Source organism: Candoia aspera, chromosome 7 (genome assembly GCF_035149785.1).
Source record: "Candoia aspera isolate rCanAsp1 chromosome 7, rCanAsp1.hap2, whole genome shotgun sequence".
Taxonomy (NCBI): Eukaryota; Metazoa; Chordata; class Lepidosauria; order Squamata; family Boidae; genus Candoia; species Candoia aspera.
Window position 1 is genome coordinate 24,515,467 of NC_086159.1, and position 19,750 is coordinate 24,535,216.

The 19,750-nt window shown below is 41.2% G+C and overlaps 1 protein-coding gene across 1 annotated transcript in view; it reads left to right on the top strand.

The window, feature by feature from the left end:
- ABTB3 (ankyrin repeat and BTB domain containing 3) overlaps window positions 1-19,750 on the top strand; it is a 231,344-nt gene that overhangs the window by 185,468 nt on the left and 26,126 nt on the right. Inside the window, exons 5-6 of the mRNA XM_063308491.1 lie at window positions 10,503-10,668; window positions 13,857-13,946. Coding sequence (XP_063164561.1) covers window positions 10,503-10,668; window positions 13,857-13,946 — 256 coding nt within the window. The remainder of the gene's footprint in view (window positions 1-10,502; window positions 10,669-13,856; window positions 13,947-19,750) is intronic.

The window sequence follows — 19,750 nt, forward strand, 5'->3', positions numbered from 1 at the left end:
TGCCATTCCTGTTGTGTGTGTATGTATATAAAAATATAAACCATCATATATAGTATTGCATATGTTACTATAAAGTTTGGTCTACTGGTTAAGGCAACAGACTAGAAACCAGGAGACTGAGAGTTCTAGTCCCACCTTAGGCATGAAAGCCGGCTGGGTGGCCTTGGGCCAGTCACTCTCTCAGCCCAACTCATCTCACAGGGGGCGTGTTGTGGGGAAAATAGGAGGAGGAAGGAGTATTTGGTATGTTCACCGCCTTGAGTTATTTATAAAAATAATAAAGGCGGGATAGAAAAATAAATAAATAAATAAATAATAAAACCTCTGAAAAGCCCAGCATAGCTACCCTGAAAAAACAACCAGAGTCAGCTATCTAATATTCCTATCTTATAAGTGATGAACTCTGAAGCTAAGTGAATAGCCAACATCAGATTTTATTTATATTTCAATTAAAAAGTTGAAAACTCCTTATTGATACTTTATTAGGCTTTCCCAGTGTAATGATTGCCTACTCTAATAGACTCAGACTCACAAGCAGGAACTTAATGATACCTGATTTATTAAAGAATAGTATGCAAATACAGAGAAAGCTGAGAATGAGCAAAAGCACGCCAAATACAAACTAAAAACCCTCAGTGCAAACGTAATCCCTCCCCTCGCCCAAACCGTTTCAAATTCCCCACCGCAGGTGCTGTAACAGCCCCCCCCCCAAAACAAAACATTAGGGAGCAGGCTTCAAAGGGTAAGCCAAATGAAAGCGTCTAACTAGAACAGGAGCGGTAACATCACGGGCAGACACCCACTCAGGGTGGGGGAAATGCTTCCAGCGAACCAGGTACTGAAGGGTGCCATGAAGCCTGCGAGAATCAAGGACCTCCTTAACCTCAAAATGTTGCTGTCCATCAATCATGATCGGAGCAGGCGGGGGAGGCTGAGGATGCCAGTGGGGAGAATGGCTGACAGGCTTGAGCAGGCTGCAATGAAAAACAGGATGCAAACGTTTCAGATTGTGAGGTAAATCCAATTTAAAAGTGACAGGATTTACAACCCCAACAATGGGGAAAGGACCCACAAATTTCGGGGCCAACTTTCGGGATGGCTGGTGACTTTATAAACTTGGTGGATAGATACACCTGATCTCCCACTTTAAAATCAGGTTGAAGGGCTCTCCGTTTGTCTGCGTGCAATTTGTAAGCAGACTGGGCATCAGCCAAGGCTTGCTGAATCACTGGCCAGGAATCAGCCAGTTGAGCAGCCCAATCAGAAGGAGAACAAGGCTGGGTGGGAGGTTGTGGCAGCTCAGGAATGGGCACAAAATCCCTCCCAGAAACAATACGAAAAGGGGTGTGCCCTGTGCTCTGATGGACAGCATTATTGTAAGCCACCTCAGCAAAAGGGAGCAAATCAACCCAATTGTCCTGCTGGTAGTTTATAAATGCCCTTAAAAATTGTTCAAGGGTCGAATTTAAAACCTCTGTAGATCCGTCAGTCTCAGGATGCGAAGCAGTGGACAATGCCTGCTTGGTGCCAATCAATTTCAAAAATGATTTCCAAAATTGGGAAGTGAACTGTGTCCCGCGGTCTGTGACCAAACGAGAGGGGCTACCGTGGATCCGGTAGATGTGGATTAGAAAAAGGCGTGCCAGTTGTGTGGCGGACGGAATAGAAGCACATGGAATGAAATGGGCTTGCTTGGAAAAATAATCCTTGACTACCCAAATTACAGTCTTCTTCTGACTAGGAGGAAGGTCCACAATGAAATCCATAGAAATCTCCTCCCAAGGGCGGGATGGGCTCGCAACTGGCTGCAAGAGGCCTTGCGGCTTACCCCTTTTTCGTTTTGACATTGCACAAACAGGACAGGAAGCAACATATTCTTTTACATCATGCCTTAGAGTGGGCCACCAAAACTGCTGCCGCACCAAGTGCAACGTCTTGACAAACCCAAAATGCCCAGCCACTTTATCATCATGAGAACGGTTTAAAATTTCCCCTCGCAACTGCTCAGGCACATAGAGGCGGTTTTGCTTCCAACTAATCCACTGTCACTATCAAAAGTTACATTGTCTCTATTTGCCTGCAACCAAGTATCGGATTTCAGTTCCTGGATAAATTGTTGTTGCAATTGAGAGGGAATTGGCGCTCTCCTCCCAGCTGGCGAGAGCGAGGCTGGAGGCAGCTGCGCACGCGTTTGGCTGCAAGTGACAGCTTGGAGACCCAGCTGGGGCTCCGTCCACACAGTACCCACTATCTCAGTCACTTGGACCGAATCTTGGGGTAAGCGAGAAAGAGCATCAGCCAGGAAGTTTTTTTTCCCTGGAATAAACTTAAGCTGAAAATCAAAACGACTAAAAAATTGAGTCCAGCGAATCTGTTTAGGACTGAGTTTTCGGGGTGTGTGGAGCGCTTCTAAATTCTTATGGTCAGTCCACACTTCAAAAGGGCATTTAGCCCCCTCTAAGAGGTGGTGCCATGCTTCTAAAGCTGCCTTGACTGCAAAAGCCTCCTTTTCCCAAACATGCCACCTCCGTTCAGTTTCAGAAAACTTCCTGGAGAGATAAGCACAAGGCTTCAAATGATTGTCAGAATCTTTTTGCAGTAAGAGCGCCCCAATTGAAAAACCGGAAGCATCCACTTGAACTACAAAAGGTCGCATGGGATCGGGGTGCTGTAAAATGGGTTCAGCAGTGAAAAGGCTTTTAAGTTTTTCAAAAGCTGCCTGGCATTCAGGAGTCCAATTGAGTATTGCCCCCGGGTCCTTCACCTTGTGTGTGTCCCCCAACGCCTTGGTACGTAGTAGATCAGTAAGGGGCAAGGCAATTTCAGCAAACCCCTGGATGAACTGGCGCTAATAGTTGCTAAATCCGAGGAAACTTTGGAGTTGCCTCCTGGTACGTGGGCGTTCCCACCCCAATATCGCTTGAATTTTTTCAGGGTCCATCTCAGTACCCTGGTCAGATATCCTATACCCCAGTTAGTCAAGTCTAGTTTTGTGAAACTCACATTTTGACAGTTTGGCATACAGTTTGGCACTCCTAAGCTTGTTAAGCACCTGCCTAATTAGGCGTTCGTGCTCCTCCTCAGTCTCTGTGTAAATTAAAACATCATCCAGATACACCAGTACACCTTTGAACAAATGGTCATGTAAGACTTCATTTATCAGTTGCATAAACACCCCGGGTGCTCCCGCCAACCCAAAAGGTAAGACCTTATACTGGAAAGAACCCAATGGACAATTAAAAGCAGTCTTCCATTCATCCCCCTCTCAGATGCGGAAATAGGCTTCCCGCAAATCCAGCTTTGAGAAGATTTTCCCCTTCGACAGATGTGCTAACATGTCTTTTATTATTGGCAAAGGATATTTGTTTGATATCGAGACGGCATTTAACCCCCTGTAGTCTGTGCAAAGTCTTAACATGCCATCCTTCTTGTCACGGAACAGCACGGGGGCTCCGACTGGAGAGTTTGCTGGCTCGATAAACCCCCTGGCCAAGTTTTTATCAACAAAATCCTGCAGTGCCTCAAGCTCTTTTTGAGTCATTGCATAAATCTTCGGCTTGGGCAGTTGTGAGTTGGGGACCAACTATATCGTACAGTCAGTTTTTCGATGAGGAGGAAGTTGGTCCGCTTCCATCTCTCCAAACACATCAGCGAACTCCTGGTATTTATCCGGTAAGCCTTCCAGTGGTGGTATGCTGACCCAGGGGTTTGCCGCCGCAGCCCTCCCCACTCCAGCAATAGGAACTCAGTCCGCTGCAGGGGCTTGGTAAAAGCCATCCGAAAAAGTCAGAGTCCTGTGTTCCCAGTTTATGTAGGGGTTTGTTGGACCAGCCAGGGAATCCCTAAGATGACTAGGGGATGACCCACAGGTGCTACCACAAACTGTAACCCCTCACGTGGCTGCCCAATTGCAATGCCACCGTTCCTGTGAAATGAGTCACTGGACACACACACACACCCGCAGTTGAACCATCCAGCTGGGTGAAAACCATGGGCTGCTGCAGGGGAAAGCTGGGTAGATCCAAAGCAGCCACCACGTCGGGGTGCATTAAGCATTGTGAACACCCCGAGTCTATTAATGCCCAAACCTCAACAGTCTTTGTGCGGGAGCCTAACTTTACCTTCACATTCAGCTTGGGACAATTGGCACTCACCGAAACATCTTCATGCCCATCTTCCACCACCTGCCCACAGGCGCTTTTCAGAGCATGTGGCTGGCGTTTCCCGCCGGCTCTTTTAGATTGTTTTCCTCCTCTCCCCCAAAGTATGGAACCTCCTCCACTTCGGTTTCCGCCTTGGCTGCCTTCATTTTCCTGGGCAGTGAGGGAGATTTGCCCGCCGCTTTTCTGGACCGATCGTCTGGCCTGGGTTTTGGGCAAGCAGCTGCCCTGTGGCCCTCCTTCCCACACCGGAGGCACTGGCCTTTGGCATAATGCCACTCCCTCCCCTTCTCCCAGGCATGGTGCCCAGGTTTTCCAGTCGTGGCAGCGGGTCGGGATCCCTTGCTAATTGCCACGTGTCTTAGCGCCTTCTTGCTGTGGGCGAAGGTCTCATGTGCATGTTCAGCCTTCCCTGCCAAATGTATCCATTCATACAAGGTATCTGGGTCGTCCCTGCCCAACGACCACCTCAGGACCTCCATATTCAGACCCTCTTTAAATTGCTCTATTAAAGTAGACTGGGACCAGTCATCAACCTTCCCAGCCAAAGCCTTAAATTTCAGGGCACAGTCTGCTACAGACCGTGGCCCCTGGCTGAGTTCTTTCAGAGCCCTCTTCACTCTTTCTTTGGCTAATGGGTCTACAAAGTGTAACTTCAATGCCCACAGGAATTCTTCAAAATCATCAAGCTCCGGAGCATCCACCTCGTTTAACTGGACATACCAGTCAGCAGCCCGCCCCTTTAACTTGTTGGCAATGGCATTTATCTTGGCCCTTTCGGAACGGAAATATGGGCCGAATTCATCCATATAATTCCTTGCATTTGTAAGGAAGAATGACAACTTAGTTGGATCTCCATCAAATTTGACAGCAAAGTCTTTCACTCCCGCCCCAGGCGTCCCCCTTGCAACATCTGGGTGGTCGGTCTTTCTCTTGGTTACTGGAGATCTCCACTCTCGAGGAGGGGACCTCGAGATTCTCACTCTGTGAGATTTTGGCTCAGCCCTGTGCTGTCTCCTGCCCCTTTCCAGCTGTGGTGCCGCCGAGGGGGGAGGGGGGGAGAAGGGGACGAATGCCTGGTGCTTGATTCCCCTCTACTCCTTTCCCGGGGCCCCCAGTCCATTGACAGCTTCTTTAGCATATATTCCATCTACTCGAATTTTGCCTCCAATAGTCTTATCCTTTCAGGGGTTTGGGAGTCCTCTTTCCCTCTCTCGTACCTCCTCACCACGATTGGGGACAGCGGGTACCGCTGCTTCCAGGACGTCTTGGACGCCCCTGGTAGGGGTCCCTGTGCTTCATCCCGGGTGATCAGCTCGCCTGGCGACTCTCCGGTGGGCTCAGGTGCTCTTCTTTCTCCAACCTCCTCTTCCTCCAGGCTGGAACTCGAAATCTCCTGCACCTCTGATATTTCTCGAGTGGGGTCCCTCCCTATTCTCCTAACTGTAGAATCAGGTTCCCCATCACTTGTGTCCTTGCTTCCACCGGTCTGGGTTGTAGGTTCAGTCATCGCTAGCTCTACTCCCTCACAAGATAAATCTGGAAAGGGGCTAACGGTAAAACTTTGAGATTCTCAGCTTTATGTAATGATTGCCTACTCTAATAGACTCAGACTCACAAGCAGGAACTTAATGATATCTGATTTATTAAAGAATAGTATGCAAATACAGAGAAAGCTGAAAATGAGCAAAAGCGCGCCAAATACAAACTAAAAACCCTCAGTGCAAATGTAATCCCTCCCCTCGCCCAGCTGTTTCAAATTCCCCACCGCAGGTGCTGGTAACAATTTCTGCTGATGTCCTGGGAAGAAAACCTTGAACACACAAAATAACCCAAACACATTCCATACAGCGGAATACAGATAACAAACCCAGGAGAAGAATCCTCCTCCCCTCCCAACCGAAACACACATCAGCAAGTTGACATGCAAAACGTTACGATGTACAATGCACATTGAAATGGGGAACATGACACCCAGTTACTATGAAAGTCCAATTTCCCAGACTTCCCAGAAATTTGCCAGAATAGGTTACCTTTTGCTCATTCCTAGTATATATAATTACTTATGAGAGCTTGGTGTCACTGATTCATGTTCCAGAAATCCCTTATTCATATTTAGGTCTGTTACTAGAGTGAGATGAACCCCTCTCCCACTGATCAGATGATGTTGTAGCCTGAGGCTGGCCATTGCAATAAATTCCAAGTTTCTTTGTTCTTACTGACAAATGAAAGGAAACTGTTTCAAGGGAGATTTGCCACTCCTCAATCAGGAATGTAATACTGCCTTGCTTTCAAGAGACAGTCTGTGTTTCTTGCTCTTCCTTCCCAGCTGTTATCCTATTGTAGGCATGCTGGTTTGATAAAGAAGTCCAAATGTTGCAATCCTTGCCTGCCATATATTTTAAAATAATACACAATTGCCACTATGCCAACACAAAACCTCTCTTTTTTTTTTTCATCTTTTTCTCTAACTTGGAGAAGAGAAGTGTATGTTTAGGCACAAGGGGTTGGGTCAAAACAGTTGTCGGCTGGTGGCCAAGTACTGATTGGCTGGCAGTTGTCTATGCTTGGGTATTGACCAAGAAGACCCAAGTGTTGATTGGTTTAATAATCTATAGGGGAGGTACCATGATGCTGTCATAAGCCCCAGATAGCACAGTGATTTAGTAGTAAAAACATCTGGAGGTCATGGTAAGGATTCTAGATTCTAAGGATGGCATGTTCTGTAGTTTGGTTACTCAAGAATGGAAAGAGAATAGACTATAACTGCTATATATTTATGGTAAAACACATATGTGCATGATTGCTTTGTGTCTTCCACAAGTTACTTCCTGGAAGCATAGTTTGGGTAGATACCTGATGAGCAAGCTGGGATTTTAAAAAGAAAGGGACTTGGAGAAAGCATTTATAACCTTATTTTATTTAAATAAATTAGAAAGAGCAAAGAAGTAGAATAGAGCCTAATAATACAGTAATACAATCTAGTTTTCCACCAAATTAGTTACAATATCTCCCTCATATGCTTTTCTCCTTGAGTGTCCTTGTCCACATCCCCAATTTTGACTAATTCTCTAATTTCAGCCAAGAGAGCTGCAGTAATTAAGGACAAAAATACCAGCCCAGCATGTGGCTGCAAACAAACTCCTTGACAATCCAGCAGCCTTCTGATGCTGATGATTCCAGAGGATGAAGAGGATTTGAAAACTTACAGTACTTGATAGGAAATTTGTCTAGATATTCTTAAATTTCATTGCCCAGCCTGAAATGCAGTTTTAAGAATTCCTGAATTGAATCAGTATAATAGAAGAGTGGTGAACTGGGGCCCTTCCACAGACACCATTTTCCAAATATAATTTGCTCCACCAAACAATTTTGCCCTACTAGGAGAAACAAGAAGATACCAATATATTTCCTTGATGGGGGATTTTTTGTGCAGTGGTCTGGATTGGCTGGACTTATTAGAAATTGTGTTCAATGCACCAAGCTGGGAAATTATAGTATGGAAGCAATCCAGTGCATGGAATATGCATGATCTTGTAGGTTATTTTGTCTCTTAACAATACATAAGGATTTGCTTTCATTCCATTGCAATTTCCCTGTTTAGATCACTTATAGTCATAGTAAGAATTAACCTATATGTTATCTTAACTGCAGGTTTCTTGCCTAGGTTGTCCTGTCCTACAGACACATACCCAAATTGTTAGTTCTGGCCCTCCAATATCATCTCCCTTACTGCATTCCTGATCTCGTTCAGTCCTTCTCTATCTGCTATTATACTGGCTATGCTGCCACAGCTAATCATTAATAAAATTGTGGGTATGTTTCTAAATTAACTCTTTTCAGTATCAGAGGTTAATGATGTACGCAGCAATTATTTTTGTGTATGATGGAAATTCTCAGAATTATCAGGCAAAGCTTCAAGCTGGGTTTTGGAGGCAGTGTATACATCTATAACAAAGTTTTGGGCTTCTTTATTATCAGCTCTGGACCTGTTTTCACAGCTGACTCTGCTATGGCAAAGACAGTACTGAAATTTGGTTACCTTTTGCTTTGGATTGCTGGGGTTCCGTGGCCTTTGCAAGTGGTCCATTTTCCCATTAGTTTGAAGTCTTGTTTCATCTCATCTCCCAGCATCTGAATTCAAACCAGCCTCCTCCACTGCATGATCCCTCCACCCCAGTAGAAGTTCAGCATCCTATTGCTGGAGTGCCCAATGTGTATGGATTGTTTAGAAATTTTGTTTATTCTCCCTAGTCCCTTCCACCATACTAACATGCAATTAAGGTTTTAATGATTGAAAAAATAATAACCTACATATGCTGTTATTTTACCTTTATAAGTCACAGAGGCTTTTTAATAGAGAGCAACCAGGAAGCCATTCTCAGACTTCAGCACTTTTATTTACATTTTTTGCAATCAACCTTCCCAAACATAGCTATCCTTCATATATAGATATGTTCTGCATTTCAAGGGTGGCAGAGATTTACAGTGACAATGATTGTAATTTGGTTTCAAAGGGCTTTGTGAGGATTCACGAGATGAAAATTGCTGGTAGTATGGGAATGCCCAGTGACTGTGAAATGGCAAGTTAGTACAGAACTATTGTTATCATGTAGCTGTTTAGCAAAAAACAGAATATAAAATCACAAAATGTATACTCTAGGAATTCAAATTAAGGTGGAAAGCAATCCTAAGTCCTGACATTCTAAATTGTCTGGTTTTGAAAACGATCAGGGATAAAATTCAAAAATGGCTATTTTAGAAAATGAAACACAGATCGCTTTAAAGACAGTGATTTTATTAGGCCAATTAAATGCTTATGAAGTGATTTGCAGAGTTACAGTTTTACATGAACACTTCAGTCAAAATGATTTTACAGCATCTAAAAAGGGGGAAAGAAAAAATGGTGTTAAAGCCATGCCTGCCCTAAGTTACAGTCCCTGATAAATGATAGGAAGTCTGAAGAACTGCAAGAGGGCCCTACCAAGTGCAAAAGTAAAGTTAAGTTGCATCAAGGGCTTTCCAAAGTCATGCTGTAAAGAAGAGGGAACAATAAAATAATAGTTGAATCCCATGTTTGGTATAATAAAATCTAGCTATGTATAGGTATAATAAACAGTGCTTCCCAAACCTGGTGTCCTGATTACCAGGAAACACACTGAGGCGAGGACTTGGTCTCTAATATTTATTAGTAGTACTTAACAAGAATCCTAACAAACTGAGAAAGCGTGGGAAAACCCAGCCATATAAACCCCAAAGGTTAAGGCGGTCCCGATCTGTGTCTCTTTGAATGGCTGAACAGTTCCTCAGTGCTACGCATGCGCTTGACAGTCTGGGTGAGAGCCCCCTGCTCGCCATCCTTACTCATGACACCTGGATAAAGTACCCAAAATTGGGCAAAAGTGGTTTTTCTTTCGGTAACAACACATGAACCTATTACCCAATCATAACAGGGACATTTAAATTGACTTAAAGTGTTTTGCCTACATTGGATAAAAAGGACTTTCTGATAAGCGGTTTAGGGTAATGAAGGAAAAAGGTTGGAAAGAACATTTACCTGTTTCCATCCTGTTCCCATCTTTCCATAAGAGATGGAAAACAAAAGCGACAGCAAACAGGCAGACTTTATATTAACAAGGCTTGATGTAACTTAATATGTTTACTAGGTAAGGAATGTGAATAGAGGCCCGATCTAGAAGAACTGTGGTTATGAATTAGAGGAATACAGCATATCTCTGGAGAACCACAGGTTGGAGATGCTGCCTGGCTGAATGCAGGATGGAGTTTGGGCTCTCCCCTGATGACTGCCCATCCCTTAAGTGCCACCCAAAAGCCTACCTTCTGCTGTATCAGATTGTTCTACTTCTTTCTCATCAAAAAAAAAAGGGGGGGTGACTCTTCCCAGCTCTGGGAGCCAGTATTTTAGGGCTGAGAGCCCATGAGCCATCACAAGCTCACCCGGGTCCTTGTCTTTAGCCCAAATCTATTTGACCATAGTCTCTGTCTGTTAGCTCCAATCTATCTGAGTTGCTGCTTTTTCCTGATAATTACTGTGCTCCTTTAAAATCTGAGCAACAATCAAATGTCACAACTGCAACTCTATATTAAGGGAAAGAAATTCGGGGGCAAAAATGTGGCAAACCCATCTAGGAGAACCTGATAGGAATAGTTATGGTATTGAGGTGAGATTTCCTACATCTAAATCTTCTCTGACAGTTTGTTACTCAGGTTGTTTGTTGCAATAGCAGTGGATGTCATTCAAAGGCAAAATGTGGCAGTGGAAAAATGAGTGGCAGAAGTCTCTTCAGAGAGTATTTTCTAACTATTTTCTTCGGTTCACAGAATTGATGACTGCTTCTGTGCTTCTCGGAAATTGGATGCAGTAGCCACAGAAGCAAAATTCAAGCAAGACCTAGGGTTCCGCATGTTGACCTGTGGCCGAACAGATCTGGTCAAGCAGGCCATATCCTTGCTGGGGCCAGATGGAATTAACAGCATGAGTGAACAGGTACAAAGAATTATAACCTATGTAGAAAAAAAGACTTTTCTTTTTCAAAACGTTTGAAATTAAATATTAATTTTCAGAACAGCTTGAAACAGATTGCTTAAGGAGAATTAGCTCCTTTTACTTGGATAGGAGCTTATGGGGGGAGTTTGCTATAGTAATCAGTAATTGGTAATGTAGATGGAATATTTACTTAAAATAGTTCTTGGGAGCAACTGCACATCTCTCGTGAATCCCTTCTTTGTGGCCACTGGAACTCCAGGAATCTCAACTGCCAAATAACAGGGGCAAGTTTTCCTGTCCTTTTTTCACCAAAAAACAAATAATAAGATTGTAATCATCCTTCATATTTGCTTTTAAAATTTCTAAAAAACAGAACAAAAACTGTAAGAACCCAGAAACACTTGGGAAAACTCAGCCCTACCAAAAAAAGAGGCCTTTTTGCAGAAGGTGGGCAAAAGGCTTTTTCTTGCCCCATCCATTTATTCTCTCTTTGATGTGTGCACCTCTCTTTAATTAAAACAAACAAAAAGCAATTACTTTTCCTCATTCACACTTTTGTGTAGTGATTAACTATCCCTTCCTGATTACATTTGTGCCTAATATTGTCAAAGAAACACTAATCACAAGGGATGTCTTGATCAGCTGCACTCAGTATTTCAGATTAATACAAATTTGCCGTTAGTAGTCTCTGTAGCTAAGAGTCAGTTAATCTAGTTTTCCTCCAAACAGGGCAGCTTTTCCCTAGAGCTAGGAACTCTCAACAGAGCTGCCTGGCATTTCATTTCAAATTAAATCAGTATATATTAGGGGTGTGCATACCAAAGCTTCTACTCTTCCAATTGTAGTCAGTAGTTTTGGCAGAGAGTATAAAGTTCCAATCTAACCTGTCAAAATAAGCTCATGAAATTGCTGGAGGACTACTTTACAAAATACATACCCAACATTGTGATTGTTTGTAGATAACAGAAGAGTGGAGTCCACACTCCATAAAGCTTATGAGATTAAAACCTTCATCCGGACAGGAAAAAAAAAATTGATGAAATGAATAGGCACAGACACACAAACCAACTTCACACTCACAAGGTTATTACCTGACATGGACACTCATGGACACTCCTTGTATGTTTTTTTTTTCTGCCCATCATGCTAGTCATGCAAATTAGCTGCATTGTTATCCCCTTTCTATTTTTCATCACAATAAGCCTGTGATGTTAATTAAGAACTGATGACTTCGTGACTGAACAAAGATTTGAACCCAAATCTTTCTTCCTCATGTTCTGATACTATACTTCTAAATGAGTGCCTTTTGTATGACATTGTATAACCCCGTCCTTTTTTTTTTTAATGAAATGCTTTATTGGGACCTCTCAAAGAAATGTACACATCAACATTTTACACATAATGGAGTGGGATTTGCCTGTCCACTCTTCCACTGTGGGTATAAGTTCTTTGGCTCAGGTAAACATTTTAATATCCAGCTGAGGTAGCAGCACTGAGTTAACCTTGGTTGAGCTTGAAAAAGCTGAGTAATATCAGACCTGGTTAATGCTTGGATGGGAGATCACTAGGCAATTCCAGGGCTGTAGATAGGAGTGGAAAGTTGGAAAAAACCTTCTGGAAGAAGGCAATGGGAAACCAATTCCATAATAATTGTAATTTTCAAATAATACTAAGGCCAATACGAATCTAGCTTTACTTGCAGTAAGAATGCAAAAGAGAATGCTGATTAGCTCCCAGTCCGATGGCCCAGTCCTTCAAGAAGCCGCATAAATGAACATGTGAAATCTACTCGTATGGTGGCTGATTGAGTGGTGAGTGGCTCCTGAGGCAGTGACTGGGCTCACATGGTAGTTTTCCAGTATGAACTGTTGAAGATGTAACACTAAGCTATAAACTATGAAGTACAAACCACAGTGTCTAAATCCACCTAGCCTGTTACGCCATATTATGTCTTAGTGACAAGTGGAAAACAGTCAAAACAGCATTTTTTAGCCAAACCAGCACGAATTATTGGTGTGTCTTATGTGTAAGACAAGTGGGGTATAAATATCATGAGGAAAATCCATCCATGCTCATACATTCACCTACATGAATATTTGAAAATAAGAATGTAGCCATCAAACAAGTAGATAAGATGCACACAGCCAAAGGTTCACTGCAGCATCAGCACATGCTGAGAACTCAGCATAACACTGCAGTGAGGGAGACGTATGTTGATACTGCAGTAAAGATGTTGGAACGGCAGCAGTTATACCTAAACAGGTGTTTTAAATATGCTGGACTTAAAAATAGAGGAAACATTGTATAGGAGTATAGGATACAGCTCAGTCAACCAGCTCAGTTCTCCCAATTTTAGAGAAGCTTCCCTGAACCTTTATTTTACTTCATTTTATTTTATACTTATACTCACACCAATCTGATGCTTGGCAGCTTACAAAGTACACAATATAACAAGATCCACTGCACACTTAAAAATGAACTGCCACATCATAAAAACCTCAGCAAAGAAAGAAAAAAATAACAAGAACAACAAAAAAAATTAAAAGTAAGGGGTAGCACAAGAATTAAGAGAATGCCCTCTGGAATAATTCTGTTTTCAGCATTTTCTTGAAAGCCCACAAAGAGAGAGTGAATGACCTCCATAGCAAGATCATTCCAGAATATCAACACCGCCTCGGAAAAGCAGTACCTTCTAGCCTTGGCCGCCTCATCTCCTGGAAGTGTGAGGCTATAAGCAGCTTCTCCCTACAAGGTCTAGTGGGAAAGTCCTGTTGTTAAGGCACATATAAAATTGAGCTGTCCCTTCCTTTTATGCCTAGTATTCGTTTCTCACTGTGCTATCCAAATCATCAGGCTTTGTTTTATATAAATGTGGGTTTAGGTGCCACTGGACTTTTAGCAGGGATTGGGTTAGTGGTGTAAATTATATTTGGTTAAAAGGAACCAATGAACACCCTGTTTTTTAAATTAAAAAAAGCAAACTTATCTTAATCAAATAATATTAAATAAAACTTGTCTGAATCAAATAATATCTTGTGGACTGATAGCTGCTTGCACATGGTCTGGTGTCATGCTTCATTTATATAAGCTTGTATTTAAGCCCTGGTTTGGTCACTTCAACTTCACCTTGAGCTCCTGAATAAAGGTGGGTTATAAATCAATGATTATGAATACTGTTGTCCACACAGGGTATGACTCCATTGATGTATGCTTGTGTGCGGGGTGATGAGGCCATGGTCCAGATGTTGCTGGATGCTGGAGCAGATCTAAATGCTGAGGTGAGTATATTCTTATGATTGCATCTGCTCTGGGAAGGCAGGTTAAAGACACACTGAACCAAAGGCAAGGACACTCATGTTTTAAAATGCTGTATGTCTTTATTAGAACAGCTAAAATGTCAAATCCAGGTTAAATCTTGTTCTGAACCATCCTCAGGAACATTTGCCCTCTGGTGCATGTAGAACATCCTCTATTTTGCAGTGGTTCTTACATAGAGGGATTTTTTTTTCGTGTCAGAAGCACCTACCAAGGCGCTTCTGTGTTGAAAGGATTTGCCGGTGATGTCATTGTTGCCCAGGGGACGCCTGAAGGGGCTCCTTTCATGTCCCTGTTATTTTCCCACCAAAGTGGTATCTATTTATCTACTTGCATTTGCATGCTTCCGAACTGCTAGGTTAGCAGGAGCTGGGACAAGTTGATGGGAGCTCACTCGGTCATGCGGCTCGCACTCTCAGGTTTCGAACTGCCAAGCTGCCAACCTTAATGGTCCTATGACTCAGCATCTTAACCACTGAGCCACTGTGGTCCCACACAGAGGGGTGAAAAGTATAATCCTTGAAAACCAACAGTTATTTTATTTATTTATTTATTAGATTTTTTTAATCCCGCCTTTATTATTTTTATAAATAACTTAAGGCAGGGAACATACCTAATAGACCTTTCTTCTCCTATTTTCCCCACAACAACAACCCTGTGAGGTGAGTTGGGCTGAGAGAGTGCGACTGGCCCAAGGTCACCCAGCCGGCTTTCGTGCCTAAGGTGGGACTAGAACTCACCGTCTCCTGGTTTCTAGCCTGGTGCCTTAACCACTAGACCAAATGCTCTTATTGAGCAAAGCAGCCATGGTTATCCAGCAATGCCTAGTTCCTACTGGTGCTAAGCCCAGGCCTCTACTGTATCACATCCAGTTGTGGTATCACTTCATATTATTATTTAATAATCATAATATTTTAGGTCCTGATTTGTTAAATAACATGGCTAGAGTCATCCAAGCTTTTTATTTAATTTAATTTTTTTAATTTATTGCACTATCAAGTACCAAGTTCTTTTGATGGTTTATAGTAAGCCAAAACCCAAACAAGCCACCTTACATCTTAGCATGACATACAAATCAATCCAGCCTAAATTGGGTTCTCTTTGATTGCACACTTTGATCCTTCTCTTCGACTGCATGCTTTACTGAAATTTTAAGTCCAGACACAACTTGATCAGTTCCCTGAGAAATAAGCCAACAAAAACCTTGCTGGTGGAACTATGGGAACAGAGGGAAGAAGCAGGTGTTGCCTTGCAACAAGTTACAGAATTTGTCTGAATCAAACAATATTTTTCTGGACTGATAGCTGCTTGCACATGGTCTGGTGTCATGTTTCTTTTATATAAGCTTGTATTTAAGCCCTGGTCTGGTCACTAGGACTTCACCTTGAGCTCCTGAACAAAAGGTGGGTTATAAATCAATGAATCAATCAAAGAAACTATGACATTTTGTGCAGGTAGAGAGTGGACCTGTGGAAACGGAGCAGAGTGCTCAGCCTGTCTCCAACATCCAGCTGAAATGGGCTGCTAGAGAAGAGATGCTCCTTTCTTTGCATCTATCATTCTCTATCTCTCTCCTACAGCATCCTGTAGATCAGTAACATTTATTTACAATCTAATAATTTTTGCATGCTTCTTTACAAGGCTGTTTGGCAATATAAATAAAAGAGGTCCATATGAACTGATGCATAATTTCTGCTCCTTTGCCAACAATTGTCCACCTTTCTACTCATATAGCTCCTGATTACACTTGCCAGTGTATAATTTGGGACAGATCTTGAAGAATCAGTTTGTAAGATTTATAAGGCAGGCTCTTCAAGTTTAAAAGGTCCAAAATGATTGGGCTGGGGTGAAAAAGATGATGCAACATTTTTTTTACTTTTTAGCTTGCCCAAGGCTACCTACAATGCAATGAGTAGTAACTTGTTTCAGGGAAGACTTATGCTGATAGTGCAGTGAAAACAGCAAGACTTAATAATGGGAGATTTATTAATATTTGATGGCTTTCCAAACCTTTACCTAATAGGCTTTGACCACAGAAGACAAATGGCAAACTCAATATTAAAGTAATGTATATTGAAGGCTAATAGAAGATAATTAAATAGGGTACGAGCATAATTTTCATCATGCAAGAGGATACTGAAAGCAAATAAAGGGAAAGGAGGAAAGAGTGATTGAAGGTGATTTAATCATGCTTTGTTGTTAATCATGCTTTGCCGCTTTCAGAAATTTTAGTGGAGAAGTAAGGTAGATTAAGATAAGGTAAATGCAGTTGCAAAATTCTAAAAATAGGACACAGTGCTGGACTTTTCTGTTGCTCTGCTGAATTTCTGGTTTGTTAGCAATTGAAAACTGATGCAGTCTGGTTTGCTATTTGTTGAAATATTTGAAATTGGTTTTTCAGGATGTTTGCACAACAGAGGCTCCGGTGGAATGCTTCATTGGGAAATGCAGTCAGATTGGGATGGGAAGAAGAGTGACTTTTAAAAATAGAATGTATTTTCTCTGGCGTGAGCAATTGCTATAACAATCTGAAAATCCATCACCTTTGAAACTTTCTGTAGTATTGCATTTCAGTCTATGCTGAAGCAGCATGTTGATATCAAACCTTGCCATTAACTGCAGTAGGATACCTGTAATGGGACAACATTCATTTACCACCTTCATGCCACCAAAAGCCTGTTGGCAAACCATGCTATGGAGGGGATTGATTGGGAGTTTGCATTTCCTTAAAGTTAGTTATAAAAGAATGGATAGAAATAGCTGGATGAGACTAAGTTCTAGTTACAAAGTGGTCACTTATTTGTACCAAAAAAGGGGCATAAAATGTCCATGTGTAATTTATATGTCTAAATATGTCTAAATACAAATGTAGAATTGTTGCTAAAACTTATTGAAGGGATGGACAACCTATGCTCTACAAATATAGAGTATGTGGTTCCTGAAACCCTTTCTTTGTTGGTCCAAAATCTAAAGCAGTCTAGTTTCCCACTGTGTTCAGGTAAAAAAGCACAAAAATTGTACTATGAGCTTTAAAAAACTATTGTAAAGAACTAAGAAATTTAAAGCTGCTGTGAGTCTCCCTTTCTTTCATTTGTAAATTGGATGCAGATTGCATGATACCTTCAAACAAGAGTGGGGACATCAGAGGATGCTGAGCTTTTGTCAATATAACAAAAACAACCTCATACCATTTCAGTGCAAGCTCTGTCTCTTTCATATATAAGTACATGTGATGTCATGACACAGGGGCAAAAGGAGCAGAGCTTGTGTCATGATGGCATGATGCTGCTTTCATCATTTGATCCCCCCTTGACATCCCCTCTGGACCACTTGAACAAGACCATCCTCAATAATATAACCTACAACCTACTTATTTATGGACATCTTGTGCTGTCCCTGGAATACCTGTCTTTTTAGAATTAAAAGTATTCAGCTTAATTCATCCCACAACCCTCTTAGGGCCAAGCTGTGTGTCACATAAAGCATAGTATTCAGAAATTAGTTAAAATCTGGTAATTTCCTTTCTTCACAAAGAACAGCCATGTGTGTCAGTATTATCTTCAACAGGAAAATAGCAGGCAAAGGTTATCTCCTTTGTCATGTACCCATGATCAGAAAATTATTATATGCTGATTAATTATGAACATTCTGTATTAAAAGTTATTGATACAGTAAATTATCAGGTTACTCAATTAATGGGAATGTCACATGCTTCCTGTAACCTCTAATGTCTCTGTGGAAATTGGTAAAATTTGGGGGTTTACTTGGTGCTTGAATTCTTCTAAGTATTTTTGGAATAATTATACCATCCTTCACTGCAAATGTAAATATATTCAACCATTTATCTCAGATTAATATTGATCTAAATAAATGGTTAAAAATCCCAATGATCTTATGCAGAAAGAGAGATTTTGAATATTGCTTTAAGACTGATATATCTACTTGGAGGGATTAGTATTTTTAAAGTATTTCAAGCAGATTGATAAGAAGAAGTTTTTATGGAGAAAATAAAGCCTAGAATATCTTAAATCAAATTATGACTATAAAGAGATGATGGAGGAGTGGTTAACTTTCCTGCCTTTCAGCTTTATTTTGGCATACATTTTGACTTCTTTGTTCAATCCAAGTGATCTAGCCCCCAAAGCACTATAAATATAATTGGAAAGTTATTATATGACCCTGCTGATATCTTGTTTCTGTTTTAGTCAAATTAGTTGTATTTCTAGCATTAAACTAAGTCTTATTTGGAAGGTGATGGGATAGATGTGTAATTTCTACCTTTGTTCACATGGTATAAAGTTACAGTCTGGCAAAATTAGAATTTGAAAAAGTAAGTTGGGGTGTAGCCAAAAATATTATTCTTTTTTTATGGTAAGAGTGCTACCCCAGTTTATTATATTGGACTGGCTCTTTATTGAAACATAGGAAAATCTAATCAATATTATCTGATGTGGTCAAGATTTCATACTATGTTTAAAAACTGAGCTGTGCTTCATGATAATTTGTTTTATGTGTTTTGTTGATTTGGTTTTGGATTGGCTTTTTTCTTAAAATCTTTTTTTGTGAGGTGCAGCAACTTATATCTTTTTTGTGAATTTGTGAGATGTCGCAATTTGTCCATTCAGAATTTCAGATATCTCTGCATTATAAAGATGTTTTGATGTTACTTATTGGCTTGGAATAGGCTGAAGTGCAGATAAAATAAATTATTTCTGCTACTGTTATCCAATTATTTTCATACTGAACAAGTGTAAGAACTAAATTTGAATATACATACTAGATATTATGGTGTCTTTTTAATTTCCTGGCCTAACCTTAAAACATTCCTAAGTGGTCTAACATAAGAATATGCCTGTGTGAAGCTGACATCTGTAGACATCTTTTTTTACATGTTCTAGCAAATAATCAATTACAGCTAGTACAGTGTTCGGCCAGTTTGCAACTGATGATTGACAGGATAGTAAAAGATGTGGCTACAGGAGTGTTTTCCTTCCAGTAATGGAGCAGTGAAGACTACAGAGAAAAATTGAGAGGGTTAGTTCAAGTGTGAACTTAATCTAAATCTGCTTAAGTCAGTTTTAAAAATCCTGTGCTGTGTTAAGGATGTCCAGTAGAAAAAGAGACATTTACACATTGTCTAGGGGATGGCTCTTTTTCCCCCAAACAATATCTTTTCAGAGAATCTTTTCTATTTTGGATTGTTCAGGCATCATGTTAAACCATCTTTAATGTTAATATAATTCACAATCCTGACTTTATAGATATATGTTAACTTCAAGCTGAAGTTAGCTTGCTCCAAAGTTAAAATTAATTATAGTTTAGGGTTCAGACTGGAGATGGAGCGTGGCAAAATTGTTGGGAAGAATGAGAGAAGAGCCATGGGGCTTTCAGCTCTCTATCTGCTACCACAGCAGAGTAGAAGAGGCAGCAGTGAATGGAGCATTTCATTGTCTCTGCTCTGCCTAACCCTGGGGATGGTACCAATAGCCATGATAGTTTAGACAGCACACTGAACCACACTTCTTCTAAAGTTGAAGTGGGACTCTTCTGTCTCTTTGTGGCTATTTTATAGGAGGAAAAGGGTGTGTATGAGACCAAGGCTATCAAAAACCTATTCTTATAATGCTGAATTGTGTCTAAGCTAGGCCATTAACTGATTTCTGAGGAACACATAGCCTTCAGATTCACTTGGTTTGGTTGAAAGGGGGACATAAGTTTGCCCAACATTGTATGAGTGTGATACTTTGGGAATCAGGTGGAGAATAAC